Source organism: Balaenoptera musculus, chromosome 4 (assembly GCF_009873245.2).
Source record: "Balaenoptera musculus isolate JJ_BM4_2016_0621 chromosome 4, mBalMus1.pri.v3, whole genome shotgun sequence".
NCBI lineage: Eukaryota > Metazoa > Chordata > Mammalia > Artiodactyla > Balaenopteridae > Balaenoptera > Balaenoptera musculus.
In genome coordinates, this window is record NC_045788.1 from 34,148,466 (window position 1) to 34,176,141 (window position 27,676).

Sequence of the window (27,676 nt, forward strand, 5' to 3'; positions counted from 1 at the left end):
AGCACTGTGCAGGTGAGAGTACCTTCAGGGGAATGAAGAATACCAGGCGGTCTTGGGCATAAGCAGGGATAGAGGGCGTGGCGGGATCAGTCCTGGTGGTTTCTGAACAGGTGGTGAGGCCATGCATGTTGGAGGGAAGCATGGGTTGGGCGTCTTGCCAGAAGCAAGCAGACCTCTGGGGCTGTTCTTCCCTCCTGTGCCTGGTGGTTTGGAGGCTGCGAGTGCAGCTTTGCTACCCAGAGTGTGAGTAGGTTTGGGACGACCTCTATCCTGCGGATGGGGGGTAAGGCTGGGGAAGTATAGCTGTTCAAGCCTTACCATGATGCATGCCTGTCTCACTTGTTGCACGAAAATGCCAGGAAAATGTAAAATAAAACCTAGAGGGTTTAATAATTGTTTTTTTTTTAATTTTTATTGGACTATAGTTGATTTACAATGTTGTGTTAGTTTCAGATGTACAGCAAAGGGAATCAGTTATACATGTACATATATCCACTCTTTTTTTAGATTCTTTTCTCATATAGGCCATTACAGAAAATTGAGTAGAGTTCCCTGTGCTACACAGTAGGTACTAATAATTGTTTTTAATATTGCTTTTATAGGTAAGATACAATTTAGTATACTACAGAAAAAATAGTAATTAACAGGTTTAATTTTGGAGGGTTATATTGACACGTAATCAGTAGATTTAATTCAGAGTCCAATTCCTATTTCAAAATAAATCATTCTCTCCCTGTCCTCCTTCCCTCCCCTGCCGCCTTCCCCCAAAATGTGATTTGAACACCGATAACGTCCCAGTCTCATCCACTGAATTACTGATAGATTCTTTTTCCCTCTTCCTTACAGTGAAGAAAGTTACAATGTCAATGATTATTCCTTAAGAGATCAGCTACTGGTGGAGTCTTGTGACAGCGAAGAGCTTAATTCTCCTCCAGGGAAGAACAGTTCCGCAGTGCTTTATTCAAGACAGAACTCGGCTAGTCACCTCTTTACGCTGACGGTCCTTAGTAACCACGTGAATGAGAAAGTGGAGATGCTGCTGGGAGCTGAGACTCAGTAAGTATGTGCGAGGAGAGGGTTTCAGAATATCTGCTGTCGGTCTTCCCCACCTGATTACCCTTGGTCCGCAGACTCCCTAAAAACAGTAAACTCTACCTACTATTTATTTTTGTATTGATTACCTGTTATGCACCAAGCATAGGTCTGGGTGCTTTATACAGATGCTCGTGTCTTCTCACTGTGATCTTCTCAGTGTCCTGAGAGATGGATATTGTTATTTTCATCCCCATGACTCCTGATGGATGTGTTGTGCTTTTAGGTGGTGTGCTTTTATATTTACAGAGTGTTTTAAAAATCATTTTATTTTAATCATTGATAAAATTATGACCCAGGAGCCCTAGGAATATGACCTAACTGGTAGTTTGATCCTAGGCCCTGAGTTTTCTTAGCTACTGAAATTGAAGTCATTTTGTATCACCTGCCTTCGACCAGGCAGCAGAAAGACCAGTGATTTCTGTCAAAAGAGATACTCAGTTTGGGGAAATACGTTTGTTGCAGGAAGGGGAACCCCTTCCAGGGCCTGAGAAAATGGGCTCTTGTCTAACACTTGGAAATGAATTGTCCGAGGAGACACACGTACTGACAAAGCAAAAGACTTTATTGGGAAGGGGCGCCTGGGCGGAGAACAGCAGGGTAAGGGAACCCAGGAGGACTGCTCTGCCACGTGGCTCTCGGTCTCAGGTTTTATGGTGATGGGGTTAGTTTCTGGGTTGTCTCTGACCAATCATCTTGCTTGTGCCCATATTGGATCTGACTCAGGGTCCTCCCTGGTGGTTCTTGCATCTCTCAGCCAAGACGGATTCTAGCATGACGGTTTCTGGGAGGTTGGCCCACATTATGGGCTGGCATCTCCTCCCTCCTTTCGGCCCCTCCCGAATTCTCCTGGTTAGTTTTCCACGGCAGCACCATGTCCTTATCAGGACCTCCTGTTGTGAGACAACTCATGCAAGTGGTTATCGTCGTGCCTGGCCAAGGTGGGCGGTTTCGATCAAAGGTTCCCGAACCTGTTGACGATCCCTCTTTCCCATCCAGAGTTTGTGCAGAGACAGAAGCCATCGTGTTTGTGCCTGCAGTTTCACCAGCAGTTAGTAGGCAGTCCATCCTCACACAGGATGAAGGGAAGGGGGCTTAATTGTCAAGTCCACCCGTGCTGCTACTGAACCAAACTTGGGTCTGCTTGCCCGTGCACAGTAAAGCCAACCTGCTGACACCGGGTTGTGGTGAAGGAAAGTGCAGTGTTTATTGTAAAGGCACCAATACAAGGATGGGTGACTCGCACTCTAAAAACCCCCAAATCCCCGAAGGAAAGGCCACGTGAGGGAGGGTGGTTCCAGGGTATGTGATCAGCTCGTGCACAATTCTCTGATTGGCTGGTGTTGAGGTAACAGGGTGGTTGACATTATGAATCCTTAGGTGCCAGTCGGTCTGGGGGCTCATGGTCATCAAGTAGTTAAGTTCTTGCATTTGGCGTTGGTTTTAGCATCTGTAAAACAACTCAGGAAATGTGCATCAGATACTGTTACCTAGGTACTTCAGAGGGGAGCAAAAACAGAGGGTTTTGGCGGGGTCGGGTGGTGTCTGTCTTGGGAAGGCCCTGTAGGGTCCTGTTTGGTTACATTGCGATTTTGTCCATGTAGAGATAGCTGACCAATTTGTTTGGAAACTGGAAACCTCCCCTTAGAACAATCATCATAGGCAGGTATTATGTTGGGTCAGAGGGTGGAACAGTGGAGGGAAAGGAGAAGTTCCCTAATTCTTGGTCCTCTGGGGTTCCTATGCCGTCTCCCACTTGGCTCCTACGTGGTGTGATTCAAATGCGTCAGCAGCTCTTGAGTAACAACCCTAAGGCTGTAACAGAATCTTAGCAAAAGCCAACCCGAAGAGATCATCTCCACTTTCTAAGAGTATTTTAACAGGGTCCCTGGATTGTTAGAGAGATATAAGAAAAGAAAAAGAAGGAAAAAAGCCATCCACATAAAAAACGATAAACGCTCATTTCATGTTTTTGGCACTAGAAGTAACTTTTCCAAGGGTGAAGAAAACCGAGAGGGGCAGGGTGATAGAAAGCTATTTGAGATTTAAAAACAGCCAAAAGAGAGTATTCCAAATGCGCTCAAGAGCTAACAGAGGGAATGAGTAAGAAAAGGAGCGGCATCCTCTGTGTTTGTTTATAAAACAAAGAAATACCTCTTCCTAAGGTCCCAGAATTCTTCCAGGAAGCTGCTGGAAAGCCCTGCCGCATTCCAAGGATGCTCCTCTGTGTTTTCCCCTCTGGGGAGGGCACCTCCGGTGGGTGCAGTGCTTGCTGGTCTGTGCAGGTGACCAGCAGGAGACACACCCAAGACCAGGGCTGAGGAAGGCATTTCTTTGACTCTAAAGATGGTTAAACCCCTTGGCCTGTGAAGACAGACCTAGACCTCTTCTGTTTGGGGAAGCCTCTCTTAAAAAAAAGAGAATTTAGTAAGTCTGAGCTTTGGATCTTAAAGGACTTTAAGGATGAAAAAGTCTTAAACACTTTGGAGATTACTGCTTGTTATAAAGAATTCTCAGAAATGAAGATTTTATTTTGTCTTTTTTAGTAAGGGAGAAAGTGTTGTTGGTTTCGCTTTACGTTTTCCTTTTCTCTGTGTTTATAAGGATTGTTTGCTCTTTATCAGCAGAGCTTTTCCTGACTGTCTCATTCACAATTTATGTAATCTCTACTGCTGGTTTCTGAGATTATTCCAAGACAGTAGGCAGTAAACCGGAGTGTCCAGTTTTTACACCAAGGCTAGATACTTTCCTGGGACGTTCTCCACCCTCTTGCCTTTTGATCTTGCCATGGACTGAATGGGTGTTCATTTCCTCAATGAGAAATGTTCTCAGAATATCTAGTTATGTCACCCGTAAACCCGTGGGTATGACTCATATCTGTAGTTCTTTCATTAATAGCAAAAGAACATTCCAGAAGGGGCAGAGGGGCGGCTGTCTCCTTGGGTACGGAAGAAGTGACTCCCTCACTCCCCTCCCCCCCCCCCAACTCAATTACAGTTAGAGTAAATAACTGGACAAATACTTTTAAACCTACAAGGCATAAGGTATCATTGGTGCTGAAACAAAGTATATGACAGCCAGGATGCACTTTCCTTAAAACAAAACACAACAAAACCAAAAAAACCCAATCAGCGTTTAAAAGTCTAACGAGTTGTTACATGCTGTATATGGAGATGTGCAGGCCAGCTCTGGGTTACCTGGTTTTGAGCAATCAGAGTTTAGGCCTATGCAGAATGTTTTCTTTGCTTCTAAGATTTGCCAAATGCATAGGTATGTTTTTTTAACGTTTCTCTCTTTTATGGTATACATGGTTAAAGTGGTCCATTAGCAAGCTAGTTGAGAAGGTTTTCACCACCACCCACCCAGGCCTTGAGTAATTGCAGAATTTCCGACCAGTCGATTACATTCTTTGGCTACTTTTTCTTTGGTTTGAAAAAGAATAGGGTTTGTACCTAAATATTTACCTTCTTTGAAAAACTGTTCCATAGTAGAGGCACCTGGGACTATACGGAATGTAAAATCAACCGAAGGAAGGGTGCAGCTGTTTGGCACAAGGACGGTTCAGCTATTATAAGGCAGTGAAGTTGTGGAAGAACAGATCAATAGCTTTGATTACATAAAGAATGCAGAAAAGCTCACCAAAAGGAAATGGGGCAAACGCTTAGTGAGCATCTGGGATGTGCCAGGCACAGGGCCAGCTAGAGAGCATGAAGGGAGCCTTGGGTGTTTCTAGAGAAGGATGGTGCTTCAGAGCTGAAGCATGTAAGTAAGATGACTGTACATCTTGGTTTCTTTGGGATCAGCGTTATGTCTGTTGCTCTGGCAAAATTAAGAATAGCACCCTCTTTGACTTTCCAAAGTGTCTTTAGACGATAAAATATGTTGTGACCCTAATTATAGGTCTGTAGTCCAACTCCCTCAGTTTTCTCCCAGATGTAAGATGAGACTCAAAAAGGTGAAGTGATTTGCCTAAAGTCACGCAGGAGGTGAGTTACTGCCAACATGGGACTAGACCTTGACCTTCCTGAATCTGATGTTCTTTCTAATAACAAATTTTAAGCTTCTTACTGAGAAGCTGCCATTTCGGAGACTATTCCGCCCCCATCTTGCTGCTCAACTTGGCCTTGTTCTGGCTCTGGAACGGAAACTCCAGGAAGCTAGTTGCTATTAAATGTGAAATAGTACTAAAATGTGACTTTTTTAGTTCATAGACTTAAAATGAACAAGTTTGTGGTAAATTTAAAGCATCATATGGTTTGAAATAGTTTATAATAAAATGCTGAATAGATATTGCATCCCTCAAATTATCTTCCATTTAAAAACTTCCTTTCTTGTTCCTTTGCCTATGTTTTTCCTACTTCCTGGAATGCCCTTCTCAGAACTCCTCGAATTACCAAGTATCTTACTTCTCAGGGCTCAGGCCCAGTGCCAAGTCTTTCCTCTACAAGGAAGCCCCCTCAGCGCTGCTCCTGGTGATCTTGGCCCCAAGAATTCCAGGTGCTTGCTGTGTGTGCCCCTCTTGTTAGTTCATTTTTCTCCTCCTGTTTTCTGTCTTGCCCACCCTCTGCTGTACTACTGCTGGCCCCCAACCCACCCCTAAGTCTCTCCTTCCCTTTACAGCTGCACTTCTCAAGAGAGCAGCTTTCATTTCTCCCTGTTTACTCAGTGAACTTTTATGGTGCACCTGCATCCTTTCAGGCGCTATTCTAAGTGCTGGGATGTAGCGGTGAACAGTGCAGAGACCAGATCCCTGCCCTCTGGGGGCTTCCGTTCCACTGAAGAACCTATGCCTGTGTGCCTCCTGCCCTCAAGGAGGTGACTTTGGTGGCACTGAACTTTTGCCAGTCTGCCTGGGCAGATGGCCTACAGTGAACTGGGATGGTGGGAAAGCATTTCTTCATCCAATTTTAAAAATAAATAAGTGCGGGCTTCCCTGGTGGTGCAGTGGTTGAGAATCTGCCTGCCAATGCAGGAGACACGGGTTCGAGCCCTGGTCTGGGAAGATCCCACATGCCGCGGAGCAACTGGGCCCGTGAGCCACAACTACTGAGCCTGCGCGTCTGGAGCCTGTGCTCCCAACAAGAGAGGCCGCGATAGTGAGAGGCCCGCGCACCGCGATGAAGAGTGGCCCCCACTTGCCGCAACTAGAGAAAGCCCTTGCACAGAAACAAAGACCCAACACAGCCTAAATAACTAACTAACTAACTAACTAACTAACTAACTAACAGTAAAGCCAGGAATGTATTCCGGAGTGTTAAGGGCTGGGATGGGGATCTGTCCTCTAAATTAGATGGCAGAGGAGGACTTCTCCAGGTGACATTTGGGACTGAGCCCTGAGTGCCTGGAAGGAATCCATCCATGGGAAAATGCAGGGCCAGAACGGTCCAGGCAGAGGGCACAGCAAGTGCCAGACTCCTAGGGAAACAAGTTCGAGGCCATCAGACTTGGCTTGAACGTAGTGAAATTGGCTAGATCAGAATAAGCCAGGGAGAGAGTGGGTGGTTGAGAGGCTGGTGGAGCCCAGAGCGTTTTAGAGCAGAGTTATTCCAGTGTGGTCTGTGGGCTGCCAGGCCTCAAACCGCTACTGGCCCGGCTTGAGGGAAGCAGTCAAAAACTTATAGCAGTTTGACATTTCTGCAGCATCAAAGCATGTGATTATTTTATCAGTAACTCATTTTTATTGTATTTGAGAACACCTGGTCCACAATGAATTGGAGCAGAGGGGGTCGTTGGGGGTGGTGAAGACCAGTTCTTCATCCCAGATATTTTGAGAAGCACTGGTTTAGAGCCTCCTAGGCTGGAATGCAGAGTTCCATGGAAGACTGGTGTGGACACAGGAGTTTCAGTGGGGAGAGCAGTTAGGGTCCTGTTGCATTAGTCCAGGGGAGTCTTTTAATGATTTTTTAAAACTTATTTATTTTTGGCTGCAATGGGTCTTCCTTGCAGTGCACGGGCTTCTCATTGCAGTGGCTTCTCATGTTGCAGAGCATGGGGCTCTAGAGTGCAGGCTCTGTAGTTGTGGTGCACGGGCTCAGTAGTTGTGGCTCACGGGCTCAGTAGTTGTGGCTCGCGGTCTCTAGAGCGCAGGCTCAGTAGTTGTGGCGCACGGGCTTAATTGCTCCGCGGCATGTGGGATCTTCCCAGACCAGGGCTCGAACCTGTGTCCCCTGCATTGGCAGGTGGATTCTCAACCACTGCGCCACCAGGGAAGTCCCAGTCCAGGGGAGTCTTGATGTTGGGATGGAGTGTGGTCTGTGCGAGGAGATGGAAACCTAACATTGTGGAGGTGGAGACAACAGGACCAGCTGAAGGACAGGATGAGTTGGGGTGGCTGTGAGTGAAAGAGAGGAATCGATGATGCTTTGGGTTTTTGGCTTGAGCAGCTGACGCCCTATATTGAGTTACTCCTTGACCGTCTTCAGTATGGCGTCTTCCTCTGCCACCCAGTTGAGGGCGCTCCATCAGAAGATGAGCAGTGGCTTCCTAGGTACCACACCCAGCAGTCCAGTCTTCCGCTTTCTTTACCTCTAATATCATTTAATTTTGTTAGCTGCCCAGCTCTCTGACACTAACCCCCTTTTTGAGATGTTCTCAAGCTGTTGTCTGTGTGCCCTTAGTTTTTCTCCCACATGTGACCTTGCCTCTTCACTTCCCCTTCAGAAATGCAGCCTGTCTGGAACCAGTCATCACCAGCACGCTCTGCTTTCCCTGACACACACATTTCTGTAAATGGTACCCTTGACACCATTTCAAGGTACCCAGTCTGGAGACTTGGTGTCGTTTCTGTTGCTTCTAGATCTGAACAGATCCATCCCGGACTGGTTCTTCCTGTATGAAATGCTGTTGCATCTTCCCACATGTTTCCATCCCACTACCTCCTTCCCAGGGCAACCCATACATCCTTTATCTTTTGAACCACCCTCAAAGCCTCCTAACCATTCTTCTCTCCAATCAGTTTTTCACGGTTTTATTACTAATCCCCACACTCAGCTCCAGTTTTGTCCTTTTCTCACTTTGTATGTAGCAGGTTCCCAATAAATATTTTTTGGAATTGCCCTACAATTAATAAAATTTGCTTTTCTATATCCAAGGCAAGGTAGACTAGTAGCAGCATGTAGAGAAATACTGCTCCTCTATCAGTCTCTGTTCACTGGGGTTTTTGTTTGTTTGTTTGTTTTGTGCTGCTAGAGCAAGTTTTATCTAAATTCCAGTTGTTTTTCAACATTTGCTGTCAAGGATGTGGTTAAACTTTTTTTTTTAGCATGTACCTCTAAGCCATACTGTGTTATATCTGTTTGCTTGTTAAAGATCTTAAGTCACTGCATTATTAATGAGACAGTGGTTGGTGGAAAATACAGAAGCTTACCCTTGATAAAAGGACAAGGGAGGAATGTTTTACTAATGTCACTTTTTCCTCTGGGCCTTGTAAGAGGAATGTTCAAGGCCGAGAGCCCCCTTTGTCTGCCTTCATTAAAATGAAGCCCAGACAGCTGCAGCTGGCACAGAGCAACACTGTGGCAAGTGGCGTCCTTGGCTTCCTGCGTCCATAATGGAATTTGGATGGCATTTGGGTCCAGCCTGTGCAGAGATGAGACATAAGGACACGTTCAGTAATGAACGGAAACTTTCTTCACCCGTTCTATTTAGCTATGAGATATAATCACCTTAAGCTGTAAGCAAAGGCCCTTCTCAAAGTTTCTGTCTCACAAATTGAACCAGACGCCTAATAGTCCTCTCAGACACTCTGACAACCCATTCCTGGGCCCTCCTGATAAAGGGGCATTGTTTGCGGGCAGTCTTTTGCTCTCTTCCTGCTTCTGTTAATGATTTAATTAACAGGAAGTAAATAGGATGGGATAAAATTGTAAATAGTACGTCTGACATACTCTTCATCCTTTAAGAAAAATCCACATATAGAGATCACAATTTGTATGGAAAAAAAATGTATTTATTACAGATTGTAGTATTTTTTTCTTCATTGAATCTGGAATCTATGTCCAATAATCTTTTACATTTGTACAGTGCCTGTCAAGATACTTAAATCTTTGGTGATTCCTCATCACTGACCTCCAGTAAAACAGGAGAGCAGGTGATGGTGTAGGTCTTTTTGGTAGTTGACCCGCTTAAGGTTAACTTCAGGATTCTGGACCAGACTAGGTCTCATGAGCTGTTTGATATGATAAACAGGAAACAGTTGATTTAACTATATAACACGTCATGGAATCTAAATTTCTAGAACTCTTAGTGGGCTAGGGGAACTAATTTGCTTTGGTTAGATTTTTTAAATTAGTAAGTTGAGCTGGTGTCCAGCTTTATAAGGCTTTGTTGCACAGCATTCATGAGGACGATTTTTGCCCTGTGGGTTTTCTTTAATGGATCAGCTTATTGATCTCATCTCGTTGAATTGAATGTGTGAGAGAATGAACAAAAACAGCCATCTCCATGATCCTATTCCTTAGGAAGACTTTTTTCCCAAAGGCCATGGGTATAGGAGTTTCACAAGGAACCATAGGTAAAGTTGTAGGCTGTGAAAAGGAGCACAAAAGGTATACATCTGGTCAAATGCCATTTTCAAAGGGATAAAAGGAAGGTTAAACAGCAGCTGAGGTCTCTTCACTTCTATTGAAAATCCAGGGAGACCCCCCTCCAGTGGTGAAGCCCTTTGTGGGCGTTTGTTCCATTCCGTCTCATTCACAGTCCTACCTCTGTTTCACACCCTGCTTCCTACTTTCTTAGTTTGGATCTGTGTTTTCTAGCAGATGCCTGGTATTCAATGCGAAGTCCAGCTTGGCTGTATCTTCAACCTTTGTGCAATTAAGTTTAAACCTACGGTGCTTAATTAATCATATGAGGGACAGGACAAGATACTGTGACAGCTGACTCCTGAGTGGGGAGCTGTAGGTGCATTATTTCATGCCGTGCATAAGAAAGGACTGCGCTTCCAGATGTTTACGTGGAAAGGGTCTCTTCTCGACTCTCAGATGGGTTTTATTTAGAGGGCGCCATCCCAACACGTCGCACAGTGTGTTGGATTCTGTGTGCGTCTGTCTTTCGCTCTGTCTGCTCCCTCATTGAAGGAAGGCTGTGGAGAGCAAGAGGCCCCATTTTACTCACTTGGCAGCCCCAGCCTGGCACAGGACTCCTGCAAAGGCAGGGACTTGGTGAATGTTGTTTGAAGGAAGGAGGGGTGAGGAGCGCCTTAGAAGTTGATCTGCCCCGGGTCCCCATGAGCGGCATTGCTGATTCTGGCACTTTGGGCAAAGGGAAATCTCAGTAAGCTGGGTGTGGCATGGATTGTGAATTCGTGTTGATTGTCTCACCTCGTCCCTGGAGAAAATAGCTGTGTGTGTGTGAGCCTTGGACTTGATATCTAAATTTAATAATGGGTATGTCTAGGCCCGGGGTTTTCTTGTTCTTAGAGTTCCATTTTATGTGGAGTGAGTCTCGTCCCTGCTTTAGAGAGGCAGTGCTTTCCGCCTCGTGATGGGAGGGAGCTCCTTGGCATGGCTCTTGGAAGCCCTGGGTAATGTCATGCGGTTTTGATGGCATCTCAAAGTGGGTGGGACTGATTCAATTGAAGCCATTTCAAGAAGCGGCTCCTTTCAGCAAGGCAATAAGGACTGTCTTGCTCTGTCCTCTGGAGCCCCTGGGAGGGGCCACCATGTCGAAGGGATGCCATTAGCATCCAGGCAGCATGCTGCAGGAGTGAAAGATTTCACCTGGACTTCTAGAAACTGGCTGCAGGGTGAGGCTGCCGCTAAAAGCGGCCACTCAAATGCCAGAGACGGTCCACGGCTGGGAGATCTGACGTGAAGGACCGCAGACAGCAGTTAGGGCCATGTGAAGATGTCATGGTAAGCCAAAGATGAGTCGGACATGTCTGGGTATGGCATGTGGAGACGCAAATGGGTCGTTTTAGGTTACTTTTGGCGAACTGCTCTTCCATCCTTAAGATATTGCTCAGCTTTCAGTTGCCTTTGTACTTTGGAAATTCTAGTTGAGCCTGAATTTTAAAAATCTTACCCAACGAAGAGATATCAAAGATTTAAGTGTTTGCTTGGGATTATCTGAAAGGAGGTTGTGCTTTACTTGTTCCTTATAAAACCACCCTGAAGCCTTTTGTCCTGTATTAGAGAGAGACAAAGGTTCTAAAAGCAAGACGGTGTCATCAGTTTTTACATAAACTGTGCATATTACTACTTGACTCACCAGCTCGACCAGGGCCCAGCCTCCTTTTCTTCTTTTAAGTAAGTCTGTCTTTCAGCAGACTGCAGTTTCCACCCTTCCTGCCGTCCCTCGTTATTTTGTGAGCACCTGCTAGGGAGCACCACTTCTTTGATCCCCGGCTGCCTGGCTTATACTCTGACTCTACCACTTAGCAGTTTTACTGTGAGCAGGCACTTAACAGTTCAGACTTCAGCTTTGTCCTCTGAAAAAAATTGGGAATAATAACGGTAATATTTGCAAGACGGTTGTAAAGATTAGACTAGATGGTACTCGCCAAATACAGAAAAGCACAGTACCTGGCATATATGTGATCCCCTATGCTATTTAGAACAAGATCCAATTACTGTCCTTGGGGAGTTTATGGCTCAGTCAGAGAAACAGACAAGTCCATAAAAGATCGGGGGTCAATGAGTAGTAGTGATTTATCTGAGGTCAGGGTTTACAGAGCTCCTGTTATGTGCAGGCAGTTGTGGAGATAAGGTGCCTGGCTTCAGGAGGCCTACACAGGATTATCAAGAATGGGATGGGGACAGGAGCGTGGGTTTACGCATCAGAGGCGGCCACCTGGAGGAGGTGAGGCTTGTGTTTTCAATACTGAGTAGGTGTGTTGAATAAAAGAAGCCAGATACCAAAGTGGACAACATTACAGGATTCCATTTTCATAAAGTTCAAGACTGGCAAAACTTGTCTATGTGATGGAAATCAGAACAGCAGTTACCTTTGCAGGTTATTGATTGGAAAGGGACAAAAAAGGAACCTCCTGGCACGTCTGTGTCTTGATCTGTGGGCATGTGTACACGGTTGTACCTAAGTAAACACAGATCTATATACACTGAAGATTAGTGCAGTGTTTTATTTTATGTGTGTGTTCTTCAATAAAGCAATCAAATAGTGATGATGAGTGGACACAGCTCGGTAAAAACGGGGAAGGTCGTACTTGAGAGTGAGAAGAACAGATAGGAAAGGTGTGGAACAGCATGTCGAGTTCCAGACTGTAAGAAGTCTGCTCTGTCTGGATGGAAGGATGGATACACGTCGGGGAGTGAAGATAGAGTGATGGTGAGAAGCATCTTTTAGGTGCAGGCCGTTGTGGGAGAAAAAAGAATCTTTTTTCTCCAAGTTTTTTTGTTTAAAGTACCAGGCATAAAGGCATCCCCTTTTCTTTTTTTTTTTTTTTTTACTTTAAAAAAAATTTTAGTTGATTTACAATGTAGTGCCAATCTCTGCTGTATAACAGAGTGACTCAGTTTTACACGTTTCCATTCTTTTATTACTATTCTTTTCCATTATGGTTTATCCCAGGAGATTGGATATAGTTCCCTGTGCTATACAGTAGGACCTGTTGTTTGTCCATTCCAAATATAATAGTTTGCATCTACCAACCCCAAATTCCCAATCCATCTCTCCCTTTTCCCCCTCCCCCTGGCAACCACAAGTCTGATCTCTATATGTGTGAGTCTGTTTGTTTTAGAGATAGGTTCATTTGTGCCATATTTTAGATTCCACATATAAGTGATATCATATGGTATTTTGTTTTTCTCTTTCTGACTTACTTCACTTAGTATGATAATCTCTAGGTCCATCCATGTTGCTGCAAATAGCATTATTTCATTCTTTTTTATGGCTAATATTCCATTGTATATATGTACCACATCCTCTTTATCTATTCATCTGTCTGTCGATGGATATTTAGGTTGCTTTTGTGTCTTGGCTATTGTAAATAGTGCTGCAATGAACATTGGGGTGCATGTATCTTTTAGAATTTGAGTTTTGTCCGGGTATATGCTCAGGAGTGGGATTGCTGGATCGTATGGTAGTTCAATTTTTAGTTTTCTGAGAAACCTCCATGCTGTTCTCCATAGTGGCTGCACCAATTTATATTCCCACCAACAGTGTAGGAGGGTTCCCTTTTCTCCACACCCTCTCCAGCATTTATTTGTAGACTTTTTAATGATGGCCATTCTGATCGGGGTGAGGTGACCTCATTGTAGTTTTGATTTGCATTTCTCTAATAATTAGTGATGTTGAGTATCTTTTCATGTGCTTTTTGGCCATCTGTATGTCTTCTTTGGAGAAATGTCTATTTAGATCTGCCCATTTTTTGATTGGGTTGTTTCTTTTTTGATATTGAGTTGCATGAGCTGTTTGTTATATTTATTTTGGAGATTAAGCCCTTGTTAGTTGCATCATTTGCAAATATTTTCTCCCATTCCATAGGTTGTCTTTTCGTTTTTTTTTTTTTTTAATTCTCAACTTTGTGTCTTTTTTTTTAAATTATTAGCACCTTTAATTATTATTTATTTATTTATTTATTTATTTGGCTGTGTTGGGTCTTTGTTTCCGCGCGAGGGCTTCCTCCAGTTGCAGCAAGCGGGGGCCACTCTTCATCGCGGTGCGCGGGCCTCTCACTATCGTGGCCTCTCTTGTTGTGGAGCACAGACTCCAGACGCGCAGGCTCAGTATTTGTGGCTCACGGGCCTAGCTGCTCTGCGGCATGTGGGATCCTTCCAGACCAGGGCTCAAACCCGTGTCCCCTGCATTGGCAGGCAGACTCTCAACCACTGCACCACCAGGAAAGCCCTCGTTTTTTGTTTTTTTCTGGTCTCCTTTGCTGTGCAAAAGCTTATAAGTTTGATTAGGTCCCATTTTTTTTTTTTAAATTCTTATTTCTATAATGCATCCCTTCTTAAGAAGGTAGAGCGGCATAGTAGCAACTGACCTTCGTTTGGGTCGCTTACCTCCGAACTTCTGTGCAGTCTTCTCATCCCTTAAACAGGCTTTTGGGAAGCTTACAGGAAATAATGGATGTCAAGTGCTGTATCTGCCATGTGAATGCTTCTTAAAAGATTTTCAAGTGTGTATGTGTGTGTGGTTTATTTAATCACAGTGCTAATACTTGACTTTCCAAATCAAAAACCTGGTTACTATATTATGGAGTAATGCTTGCTCATCTGAAACTTTTGATCCTTTAGTTAAGTAATTATTCTGTTTCATGTAATTGTAGCTTAATATTGTTTAAAAGCTTTTGGTTGTTTTTTACCTTAAAAAATTTTTTTTCCCTGTAATCATTAAATTATTTTAAGCATTTGAGAACAAAGAATTTCTATTTCACTAAGGCTCATATTTGGCAACATTTGTTGTATGAGGAACAGAACAACTTTAAATAATGTCAGGTTTCTCATTTATTTGGAAATGGGTTGAGTGTGGGGTAAGGAGACGAGGGGAGGGAGTGGCGAGAGACTGATTTACTAGGATTTTTTTTAAATGAAATTTACTTTTTGAAATGTTAAACATCAGATTGTGAGCGTACGAAATATTTTTTTGTGATTATAATGTATTAGTGTAATCAGATATTTGTTAAATGTTAAAATGTTATATGAGAAATTCCACTTAATAACAAGCTAAATTCATTCAGAATCTTTTGACAATGACTCATTTGAGGCCTATTTGAGATTTCCCAGATGATCGTTTTTATTTTTATTTTATTGTTTTCATTTTTAAATAACTCTTACCCTGGCTTTGAAGGCCAGCCACTTACCTCTCTAGAGAATGTCTGCCCTGTTTTTGGGGAATGCCTTTGCATTCCAGAACATACTTCATTCTGTGTCTAAGCACCACTGAATCTCTCAACCGGATCTGCCCTCTGTGTTTAGGAGCGAGCGAGCCCGCTGGATAACTGCCCTGGGACACAGCAGCGGGAAGCAGCCTCTGGACCGAACCTGTAAGTACCTGGAGGGCCGTCTGCTCTGGAGCGTGGAGGGCTCTGCCCCCTGCTGGTCGCTGGGTTATTAGTGGTTAACCTCCACAGTACCGGCTTTGTAAGTTTTCTCCAAGATTTCCTTCCTGCCGCCCCACCTCAGCTCTGGATGCTCCCTGCTTTGGAAGTCAAGGGGACTGAATTCGAAGTGCAGTTCTTTGCTGTGTGTGCATAGCCTTTCTGAGCCTCTTAAATCATCTGTAAGTTAGGTGCATTATTATATACAACATGGGGTTATGATAGTGAGGATTAAGTTAAATTTACATTGAAAGCCCTGCTTATACTGTAAAGCTCTTAAATTTCTAGCTGTTGTTTATGGGCAATAGTAGCATGTTTAAACCTTCTCCATACTGACAGTGTGAATCTAAGCTGAAATGGATTTTTAACCTTAAGGTAAATTACTTTACCCTTCCTTTTGACTTTTTTTAATTAAAGTAATATTAAAAAATTATTTTATTCTTCTAGGGAACTAGGAACTGGTACAGTAAAGATTAGTGTCATATGCTAAGCATCTTGTTATGCTGCTCTGGATGATTCTAGCTGGAAGGTCAAATTCAAAGAATTAGGGCAGCAAAGGTGGATATTCTGGAGCACTCAAAAATCATAGTTTTAAGCTTAGAGTCAGAGCTAAAGTGACTGGTTTGAAAGTTCTCTGGAATCAAGTTTCATATTAAAAAAACAGAGTAAAAACCCAGGCCAGCCAGTAGCAAGTCACTGAAGTAAAAATTGATTTGTTATGATCGAGAATTTGAGGGAAACTAAAATGTTTTCCAACTAACCTTTGCTTGGAGCTCCTTTTAGTTCTAAACTTCTCTGGCAGCTTTTATGTGCTGTGCTGTTGGGTGGGCTGGGGGAGCACCGTGGATGAGAGCCAGGAGAACTGGATAGATTTTGGATTTCATCCTTATGGCCTTGGCACATACCTAATCTATCTTGACTCAGTTTCCCCAATGCACAGTGACTGTTTTCTGCTCTATTGTGTGATGTATCTAATGACTTCTTATCAAGGCTATTTTTGAGGGGATTCATATATCGTAAAAGGCCTCTCTCGATTCTGAGCTTCTAAAATCCTAAAGCTCTTAGCCAAGTAAGAGAATTCCTGGGAAAGATTTTCTGCTTTTTAGGAGTCTACCTTGTTTCTATCTGTGCTGGCTCTGATTGCACAGAAAGACTAAGTGAATGCAGATTATTGATTTGTACCTGTTTTGTTTTTCCACTGCTACCGGAAGTTCATTATGTCCCCTTTCGCCCTCAGCACTGACCCAAGTGGAAATCATTAGATCATTTACTGCCAAGCAACCAGATGAACTCTCCCTGCAGGTGGCGGACGTGGTCCTCATTTATCAGTGTGTCAGCGATGGTGAGTGGGAGTGTTCTGATGGGGGCGCTGGTGGTCTGGTGTTCAGGGTCTCATTTTGTCATCAGTGCTCACATTCCCCATCCCTTTGGTTTCCTCATATGCGCCTGCCTCTCCTTTATCTGCACTTTATTGCTTCTCAATGTTTTTTAATAGGATGCAGTCACATGGTTGTTATTCAAAAGGAACATGAAATGTTTTCCTTCCTTCCCAGTCCCCCAGTGACCTAGTTCTCATCTCCAGAGGTTCTTCCTTCCTCACTTAGAAAGTAAAAGTCAGTTGGGAGACAAGATGGCAGAGTAGAAGGACTCTAAGCTCACCTCCTCTCACGAGCACACCAAAATCACAGCTAATTGCTGAACAACCATTGATTAAAAAAAAAAAAAAGACTGGAACCTACCAAAAAAGATACTCTATGTCCAAAGGCATGAAGAAGAAACTTAATGAGACAGTAGGAGGGGTGCACTCATGATGTAATCAAATCCCATACCCCCCTAAGTGGGCGACCCACAAACTGGAGAACAATTATATCACAGGAGTTTTCCCACAGAAGTGAGAGTTCTGAGCCCCATGTCAGGCTCCCCAGCCTGGGGTCTGGCATATAGGAGGAGGAGCCCCCAGAGCATCTGGCTTTGAAAGCCAGTGGGGCTTGAGTGCAGGAGCCCCACAGGAATGGGGGAAACAGAGACTTTACTCTTGGTAGGGCTCACACAAGGTCTTGTGTGCACCAGGACCCAGGGCAAAAGCAGGTCTGGCCCAGGCTCCTATGAAGTCACTACCTGTGGGTCTTGGAAGGGCTCCTTGGAAGTGGGGATTGGCTTTGGCTCGCTGTGGGGACATAGACACTGGTGGCAGGCAGACTGGGCTACATTCAACCACATGAACAATCCTGGTGGATGACATCTTGGCTCATTAGTACCAAGACCTGGCTCCACCCAACAGCCTGTAGGTTCCAGTAGTGGGACACCTCAGGCCAAACGACCAACAGGGCAGGAACACAGCCCCACCCATCAGCAGACAGGCCGCCTAAAGACTTCCTGAACCCACAGGGACCTCTAGACACACCCCATGACATGGCCCTGCCTCCAGAGGGCCAAGACCCAGCTCCCCCCTACCAGGGGCAGACACCAGAAGCAAGAAAGGTACAATCCAGCAGCCTGCAGAACCGAGTACACAAATGCAGATCAGAACTTACCCTGAGACCAGTTGGTCCCTGGCCCTTGGGTGATGAGAGGGGAGTGTACTGCTGAAACACACAGGACATCCCCTATAGAGGGCCACTTCTCCAGTGTTGAGAAACACAACTAACCTTCCTCATACATAAAAATACAAATAGAAATTTAAACAAAGTGAGATGGCAGAGGAATATGTTCCAGAAGAAACAAGATAAAAGCCCAGAAAAACAACTTACCTGACGTGGAGATAGGCAATCTACCTAAGAATTAATTCCAAGTGATGATCGTAAAGATGATCCAAGAATGTGGGAAAAGAATGGATGCACAGAGCTAGAAGTTACAAGAAGTTTTTAACAAAGAGTTAGAAAAGATAAGAACAACCAAACAGAGTTGAAGAATACGGTAACTGAAATGAAAAGCGCACCTAGAAGGAATCAATAGCAGAATAAATGAGGCAGAAGAATTGATAAGTGAGCTGGAAGACAGAGTGGTAGAAATCACTGCCACAGAACAGAATAAAGAATGAAAAGAAATCAAGACAGTTCAAGAGACCTGAGACAACATCAAATGCACCAACATTCACATTATAGGGGTCCCAGAAGAAGAGAGAAAGGTCCTGAGAAGATATTTTAAGAGATAATAGCTGAAAAATTCCCTAACACAAGAAAGGAAACAGTCACTCAAGTCCAGGAAGCACAGAGTGCCATACAGGATAAACCCAAGGAAGAAGACACCAAGACACACAGTAATCAAATTGACAAAAATGAAAGATACAAGAGAATCCCCATAAGGTTATCAGCTGATTTTTCAGCAGAAACTCTGCAAACCAGAAGGGTGTGGCACGATAGATTTAAAGTGATGGAAGGGAAAAACCTACAACCAAGAATACGCTACCCAGCAAGGTTCTCGTTTAGATTTGATGGAGAAGTCAAAAGCTTTACAGACAGGCAAAAGCTAAGAGAATTAGCACCACCAAACCAGCTTTACAACAAATGCTAAAGGAACTGCTCAAGGCAGTAAAGAAAAGGCTACAACTAGAAACAAGAAAATTACAAAATGGGAAAGCTTACCGGTAAAGGCAAACGTACAGTAAAAGTAGGAAATCATCCACACAGAAATATGATATCTAAATCAGTAATCATGAGAGGAGGAGAGTACAAATGCAGGATATTAAAGAGATCAGCAACTTAAAACAGTCATGTTTATATATGGACTGCTATATTAAAACCTCATGTTAACCACAAACCAAAAATGTATAATAGATATATACACACAAAAAAGAAAAAGGAATCCAAACACAACACTAAAGATAGTCATCAAATCACAAGAGAAGAGAAAAGAAGGAAAAAGACCTACAAAAACAAATCCAAAACAATTAACAAAATAGCAATAAGAACACACATATCGTTACCTTAAACATAAATGGATTAAACGCTCCAACCAAAAGACATAGGCTGGCTGAATGGATACAAAAACAAGACCCATATACAGGCTGTCTACAAGAGACCCACTTCAGATCTAGAGACATGTACAGACTGAAAGTGAGGGGATGGAAAAGGGAATTCCATGCAAAAGGATTTCCAAATCAAAAGAAAACCGGAGTAGCAATACTTGTATCAGACAAAATGTACTTTAAAGACTGTTACAAAAGACAAAAAAGGACACTACATAATGACCAAGGGATCAATCCAAGAAGAAGATAGAACAATTGTAAACAGATATGCACGCAGCATAGGATCACCTCAATATATAAGGCAAATGCTAACAGCTGTAAAGGGAGAAATTGACAGTAACACTATAATAGTGGGGGACCCTAACACCTCACATCAATGGACTGATCATTCAGACAGAAAATCAATAAGGAAACACACGCCTTATATGACACTCTAGACCACATCGACTTAATTGATATTTATAGAGCATTCCATCTGAAAGCAGCAGAATACACATTCTTTTCAAGTGCACATGGAACATTCTCCAGGGTAGATCACATGCTGGGCCACAAAGCAAGCTTCGGTAAATTTTAAAAAACTGAAATCGTATCAAGCATCTTTTCTGATCACAATGCTATGAGATTAGAAATCAACTACAAGAAAAAAACACCAACATGTGGAGGCTAAACAATATGCTACTAAACAACCAATGGATTTCTGAAGAAATCAGAGGAAATCAAAAAATACCTAAAGACAAATGAAAATGAAAACATGACGATCTAACCCTATGGGATGCAGCAAAAGCAGTTCCTTCTAAGAGGAAGGTTTATAGTGATACAAGCTTACCTCAGGAAACAAGAAAAATCTCAAATAACCTACCTAACCTCACACCTAAAGCAACTAGAGAAAGAACAAACAAAACCCAAAATTAGTAGAAGGAAAGAAATCATCAAGATCAGAGCAGAAATAAATAGAGACTAAGAAAACAATAGAAAAGGTCAATGAAGCTGAACGCTGGTTCTTTGAAAAGATAAACAGAATTGATAAACCTTTAGCCAGACTCATCAAGAAAAAAAGAGAGGGCCCAAATCAATAAATTAGAAATTAAAAAGAAGTTATAGCTGACACCACAGAAATACAAAGGTCCATAAGAGACTACTACAAGCAACTATATGCAAATAAATTGGATAACCTAGAAGAAATGGACAAATTCTTAGAAAGGTACAATCTCCCAAGACTGGACAAGGAAGAAGTAGAAAACATGCACAGACCAATTACAAGTACTGAAATTGAATCTGTGTTTTAGAAACTCCCAATAAACAAAAGTCCAGGACCAGATGGCATCACAAGCGAATTCTACCAAACATCTAGTGAAGAGTTAACACCTATCCTTCTGAAACTATTCCAAAAAACTGCAGAGGACAGAACACTTCCAAACTCACTCTATGAGGCCATGATCATCCTGATACAAACCCTCAGCTAACATCATACTCAATGGTGAAAAGCTGAAAGTATTTCTTCTAAGATCAGGAACAAGGCAAGGATGTCCACTCTCACCACTTTTATTCAACACAGTTTTGGAAGTCCTAGCCACAGCAATCAGATGAAAAAGAAATAAAAGGAATCCAAATTGGAAAAGAAGAAGTAAAACTGTCACTGTTTGCAGATGACATGACACTGTAAATGACACTATAAATAGAAAATCCTAAAGATGCTACCAGAAAACTACTAGAGCTCATCAGTGAATTCAGTAAAGTCACAGGATACAAATTAATACACAGAAATCTGTTGCATTTCTATACACTAACAGCAAAAGATCAGAAAGAGAAATTAAGGAAAGAATCCCATTTACCATTGCATCCATAAGAATAAAATGCCTAGGAATAAACCTACCTAAGGAGACAAAATACCTGTACTCTGAAAACTATAAGACGCTGATAAAAGAAATTGAAAATGACACCAACAGATGGAAAGATATACCATGTTCTTGGATTGGAAGAGTCAATGTTGTCAAAATGACTCTACGACCCAAGGCAATCTATAGATTCAATGCAATCTCTATCAAATTACCAATGGCATTTTTCACAGAACTAGAACAAAAAATTTTACAATTTGTGTGGAAACACAAAAGACCATGCATAGCCAAAGAAAAACAGAGCTGGAGAAATCAGGCTCCCTGACTTCAGACTATACTGTAAAGCTACAGTAATCAAAACAGTATGGTACTGGCACAAAAACAGCACATAGATCAATGTAACAGGTTAGAAAGCCCAGAAATAAACCCATGCACCTATGACCACTTAATCTACAACAAAGGAAGCAAGAATACACAAGGGAGAAAAGACAGTCTCTTCAATAAGTGGTGCTGGGAAAACTGGACCGCTACATGCAAAAGAATGAAATTAGAACATTCTCTAACACCACACACAAAAAGAAAGTCAAAATGGATTAAAGACCTAAATGTAAGACCAGATATGATAAAAACTACTAAAGGAAAACATAGGCAGAACACTCTGACATAAATAGTAGCAATATCTTTTTGGACCTCTTTCCTAGAGTAATGGAAATAAGAACAAAAATAAACAAATGGGACCTAATTAAACTTAAAAGTTTTTCCATAGCAAAGGAAACCATAAACAAAATGAAAAGACAACCTATGGAATGGGACAAGATATTTTCAAATGATGCAACTGACAAGGGATTAATCTCTGAAATATTCAAACAGCTCTTACAGCTCAGTATCAAAAATACAAACAACCCAATCAAAAAATGGGCAGAATATCTAAATAGACATTTCTCCAAAGAAGACATACAGATGGCGAAAAAGCACATGAAAAGATACTCAACATCACTAATTATTAGAGAAATGCAAATCAAAACTACAGTGAGGTCACCTCACCCCAATCAGAATGGCCATCATTAAAAAGTCTACAAATAAATGCTGGAGAGGGTGTGGAGAAAAGGCAACCCTCCTACCCTGTTGGTGGGAATATAAATTGGTGCAGCCACTATGGAGAACAAGTATGGAGGTTCCTTAAAAAACTAAAAATAGAGCTACCATACGATCTAGCAACCCCACTCCTGGGCATATATCTGGAGAAAACCATAATTCAAAAAGATACATGCACCCCAATGTTCATGGCAGCACTATTTACAATAGCCAAGACATGGAAGCAACCTAAATGTCCAGTGACAGATGAATGGATAAAGAAGATGTGGTACATGTATACAATGGAATACTACTCAACCATAAAAACGAATGAAATAATGCCATTTACAGCAACATGGCTGTAGCTCAAGATTATCATACTAAGTGAAGTATAAGCCAGACAGAGAAAGAGAAATATATGATTTCACTTACATGTGGAATCTAAAAAAAGATACAAATGAACTTGTATACAAAACAGAAACAGACCCAAAGACATAGAAAACAAACTTACAGTTACCACAGGGGAAGGGTTGGGGGCAGGAGGGATAAATTAGGAGTTTAGGATTAACTTATACACACTACTATATATAAAATAGATAACCAACAAAGACCTACTATATAGCATAGGGAATTATACTCAATATTTTGTAAAAACCTGTGAGGGAAAAGAATCTGGAAAAGATATATATATATAACTGAAACGCTTTGCTGTACACCTGAAACTAACAGAACACTGTAAATCAACTTCAATAAAAATAAAGTAAAAAAATAAAAGTCATGTTCTTCCTACCCAAAACATCATCCCTTTCTGCAACTCAGCCCAAGCTCAATACTCTCCTAGACACCTCACTTCAGGGCCTCCGATCATGTTCTGCCTCTCATCATGATATGCCATTGATTCCCTCTTGAAACCTTCCCCCTGTTCCACCTCTCTCTCTCACCTTGCATCATCTGTGGTACCCAACCTGGGGCAGGATACTGCCTCTGAAATTTGCCCATATCGTCCTCCCTCGGAGCTGAACAGTCAAGATTCATCCAAAATACTTGGTGCCCCATGAGGACTCTGCTCTTCTTTGCAGGCTGGTATGAAGGGGAAAGACTGCGAGATGGAGAAAGGGGCTGGTTTCCTATGGAATGTGCCAAGGAGATAACATGTCAAGCTACAATTGATAAGAATGTGGAGAGAATGGGACGCTTGCTGGGACTGGAGACCAACGTATAGCCTCTCTGATGGTATTTTGTCACTGGGAGATTTGCACTACATCATGGTGGGCTGGTTGGTTCAAGGCCGGTTTTGATGTTAATTTTAACACAGCCTATTTAATTAAAAGAAAGGAAACACTTGCCTTTAAGCTTGCCAGGTGGTTCTGTTCTCCCAGGAGAACAGCTACTGGACAGTTAGTCCACGAAGCTCAGTTTGTGCACAGCAATCCTTTTGCAAAGCTCCTTAGGTAAACAGAATGCATGAGCAGTCCACTTCAGGGATCAGGCAGCCTCAGCTACTCCTAGTTGTATCATGTTCTGGCATAAGAAATATATATATATGTAAGATGCTGTATCCTGGTTTTCTCTATCCTCACTTAACCAAGGATGTAAACTATCCCTCTTTAAACATCTCCTTCGTATGGTTCTTCCAGTATTAGCAAGGTTTTATGTCTTTAAGGAATACCCAGTTTTGTAAATATTGCTCCTGCCTCTTATATTTTAGATCTGATGCTAATGCTTTCTTGATTTCAAAAGGAACTGGTAGAGTTCTGAAGGTGAGCTCAGTTTTTCTAAACCTCTTCCCAGGAAAGGGAAATTGACACTTGAATTTTTTCCTCCTCTTTCCTCATTGGAAGGGAAGTAAGGCGCCTTACTTTAAAGATTTTTTTAAAAAATCCATCTCACCCAACTTCGGTCTTTGGTAAGTATATTCTAATAAAACGTAAGTTACTCTAACAACATAGAATTTAGGTGGTTCATATATGTGAGAAAATCCTGAATATAGGACAGGGGTCGTACTTTTTAAAAATAGACCTACATGAGATGATAAACTGACGTGAGGCTGCTTTGCCTTCAATAATGTAAGGTTTTTGACTGTTCCTACTCCCATTTCCAAAAGGAAATTGGCTGAAACACATTTTAACAATCTCAAGGAAGATAAAATTGGACCTTAAAAGGTATCAAGAAGGCAACATGGTGTACCTAATTGCAACATAACATTTTGACCTTAATGGGAACTCATCTTATTTGCACTAAAGGCCTTGCTTGCTGGATTTGAAGTCTCTCTTAACTGCGGGTGTCTGTAGAACTTTATTTCTTCCACTAGTGCAAGGAGAGAGAAAAGTCATTGTAATAGTACGTTTCATAAAGAGGGAATTGGAGGGTTTGGAAGAGTGAGGGGAGGAGTGATTTTTTTTTACTGGCAGCTACGTTCCCTCTCTACTCCATTCTCTTTCATGGAGGGGTAAAACCTGGCAAAGGGCACATCATTCAAGGACTCAGATCCATGTGTGACATGTCCCCAGCTACTGACTGCCAACCAGTTACTCAGTTGTGAGTAACTTTGCAGAAGCCCAGTGCAGGAGGTGTGTGCGCTCAGCCCACATGCTCTGTGTCCTGTCCCTGCAGCAGTGAGCCTGCGGGGGGCACCTGTGGCCGCCTCGCCTGTGGATTGCTCTCCTTTATCAATGCACACATTTCTGGGTATAAAGACATGCCAGGCCCCGAGCTCCTTGAGTTCTGGGCCAGTCTGTCAATGGAGAATAGCAGTGGACCCAGCAAGCAAGGTCTCGGGTTTGGTAAAACAAGAAATCTATCTCCTCTTTGATGTCACAGAATTTTTGGAGGAGAAGCTAACAAATTAAAATCTCATCTAATGGAATGTTTTCATTTAGGAAGGAAGGTAAATGTGTTGGTTGCAAAGAGACCATTTCGTCTTATTTTTGCTAACACACTGTTGACACTAAAAAGCAACTATACGAATCCTGTGAATTAATTTATCAGTAGAGATGGTGAACAGTTTTGGAAATATGTGCATCTTATAAATCAGAGCCTATTTAGCAAGCAGGTTAATACTGTTATTAGATAAAATGTTGTTTTATGGCAGGTATGAACTCATTCACAATGTTTCAGTTCAACCGTGAATTGTCGTTTTTACATGACACAGTATTGTTTTTCAAACTTAGTAGCTTCTCTGAATTGTACAATGACTTCATTCAGTGACCTGTGGAGAACAAAAATATTCATTTTTGTCCCAATGAATTGAGACTGCTTGTACACATTTGGGAAAATATGTGAGTTTATAAAGATTTTGTATATACTTGTTCTTTCGTGCTGATGTGATTTAATTTACTGTAGGATGTGTTAAGTACATAGTTTGCTGAATTTTGGGCCAAATCAGAGTTCTACTCAAAAGGTATCTGCAGCTAACATTGAAGGTGTCTGATCTTTCTTTTTTGGGTACGTATGGGCCTTAGCTGCCCTAGAAGGCTGGGGCGTTTTTAAGAACTGGGCCATCCTGTTTCCTCTTATAGTTTCCACAAAACTGCATGACTGAACAGCTTATCTCAAATAGTTCATAGCTTCCTAACTGCTGTTGACCCTTGGAGTATATACCTTTATCATTCATTTTGGCCACTCAGTATCTGAACCTTTGTGCTTGGGACATTTCACCACCTTGTGAATCTTGGCGGAAGACAAAGAATGACTCTGTGTTATTTTCTTTTCCTGAATAAAATTTCCACAAACTTTGTGGCTTAAAACATTCCTGTATGGTCTCACAGTTCTGTAGTCAGAAGTCTAGGATGGCTTGGCTGGGTTCTCTGCTTAGAGTCTCACAAGGCTGAAATCAAAGTGTTGGCTTAACTGCTTTCCAGCTCATACCTGTTATTTGCAGAGTTCCATTCCTTGTGATTGTAGGACTGAGGCCCGTTTCCTTGCTGGCTGCTGGAGGGTGGGGAGATTGGAGGGTGCTCACAGCTTCCAGGGACTGGAATTCCTTGCCACGTGGCTCCTTCCATCTTCAAGGCAGCAGTGGCGTGTTCAGTCCTCCTCACACTTGGAATCTCTCTCATTACATCTTATGCTACCAGCTGGAGAAAACTCTGCTTTTAAAGAACTCATATAATTATATTAGACCCATAGAATAATTTCCCGTATGAACTCAAAATCAACTGATTTGAGACCTTAATTAGATCTGTAAAATTCCTTCGCCATGCAGTGTAACCTAATCGTAGCTGCAACACCAAGGAAGCAGAGATCATGGGGATCATCTTAGAATTCTGTCTACAACACCCTCTATAAAACCTTAAAATGCTAGTTTTCCAGCATTCTTTGCAGCTAAAATACAGCTATGTGATAGGATACATAAATCAAAGGCATCTCTGTTGGATTTTCGCTCAAGGTAGTGACAAAAGAGGGGAGAGATGGGGAATATCATCTTTGGAAGTAGCAGGATGCATCCTCCTCTTTGGTCCCTCCTCCATCCCAAATTACTGCTGCATTTTCCTTGGACTCTGGAAAGCAGCAGAGAGGCAGTTGTTTGTTTGGTAGACTTGCAGTACTAAATAACACAAGTCAGAGTTAAACAACACAGGTCAGAGTTTAGTGCCTACCATAATCTCCATTGTGGGTTTGGTCTCCAAAGGGCTTACTCTGGAGTGAGGAAGTAAACCTCAAGGACCTCGAGCTTCACTCTTCAGGCTTCTAGCATACCAAGGTCCTGACAGGAGGAAATAAAACCTTGCTCTGGAGAAAGCTATCATCACCTTAGTTCTCAATTATTTCCAAAAAACAAATTCTCAAATGAAAGGATCAGCAAAAAAAAAAAAAAAAAAAAAAAAAAAGAAAAACAAAAACAAACCTGAGAGACAGCATCTGGATACAGGAAAAACAAAAACAAAAAAACTGATACATTCACAGGGACTCTAGATAGTAAAATCATTAGTAAAATACAATTGCTACGTTTATGGAGATAAAGCCAAACTTCAAAAAGCAATGTAGAACTAACAACCACAAGAAGTGACAGAGAAAAAACAACTAGAAATTATGGAACTGGATTTAACATCAGATTTGATAGTTGAAGGATTCTGGTGAACTGGAAGAGAGGCTAGAAGAAACCTACAAGGAAGCATGAAGAGGAGAGAGATGGAAAGTGCAGGATTTAACTGGAGTCTCAGAGGAGAGAGAGGGGAAGGAGAGGGAGCTTTGGCGAGGAAACTAGATCTTTATAACCTTGCTCTGACCAGTCACAGGATGCAGGCTGTGGCCTTGGGTGAGGCGAGGACAAGTCCTGCAGAGGGCTGGTGAGTGAAGGCTGTCATCTGGTGGCACTCCCAGCAGCTAAGGCAATACCATCAGTCCTGATGGAGGGTCTGGGCAGAACATCCCAACACTCACTACCTGTAGCTACGTCAGTATTAGATAAAACAAGTCTGTGTGACTAGGGATAGAGCCTACATAATGATGAAAGTTTCATTTAACCAGGAAGATACAACAACTCTAAATATATATTCTTCCAACAATATGGTCTCAATATAATAAGACAAAAATGAGCAGAAATACAAGAATTAAATCAAAAGTCACAGAATGAGACTTTAACACACCTCTCTCATTTGATAGGAAAAATAAAAAATCAATGAAGGTGTAGAAGCTTTGGACAAGAATAACATAATAGGCTTATATAGGACACGCTGCAATTTCAGCATGTACATTCTTTTCAAG

The 27,676-nt window shown here is 42.3% G+C and overlaps 1 protein-coding gene across 3 annotated transcripts in view; it reads left to right on the plus strand.

Moving 5' to 3' along the window:
• The window catches only part of ARHGEF26 (Rho guanine nucleotide exchange factor 26), a 159,478-nt gene that overhangs the window by 118,441 nt on the left and 13,361 nt on the right, over positions 1-27,676 (plus strand). Inside the window, exons 12-15 of one of the 3 annotated variants that reach the window (XM_036849637.1) lie at positions 847-1,056; positions 14,973-15,040; positions 16,332-16,436; positions 23,050-23,238. In XM_036849637.1, coding sequence (XP_036705532.1) covers positions 847-1,056; positions 14,973-15,040; positions 16,332-16,436; positions 23,050-23,192 — 526 coding nt within the window. In that variant the 3' untranslated portion in view covers positions 23,193-23,238. Of the gene's footprint in view, positions 1-846; positions 1,057-14,972; positions 15,041-16,331; positions 16,437-23,049; positions 25,279-27,676 lie in introns of those variants that run through there. The other 2 variants (XM_036849636.1, XM_036849635.1) reach the window with 2 other exon arrangements.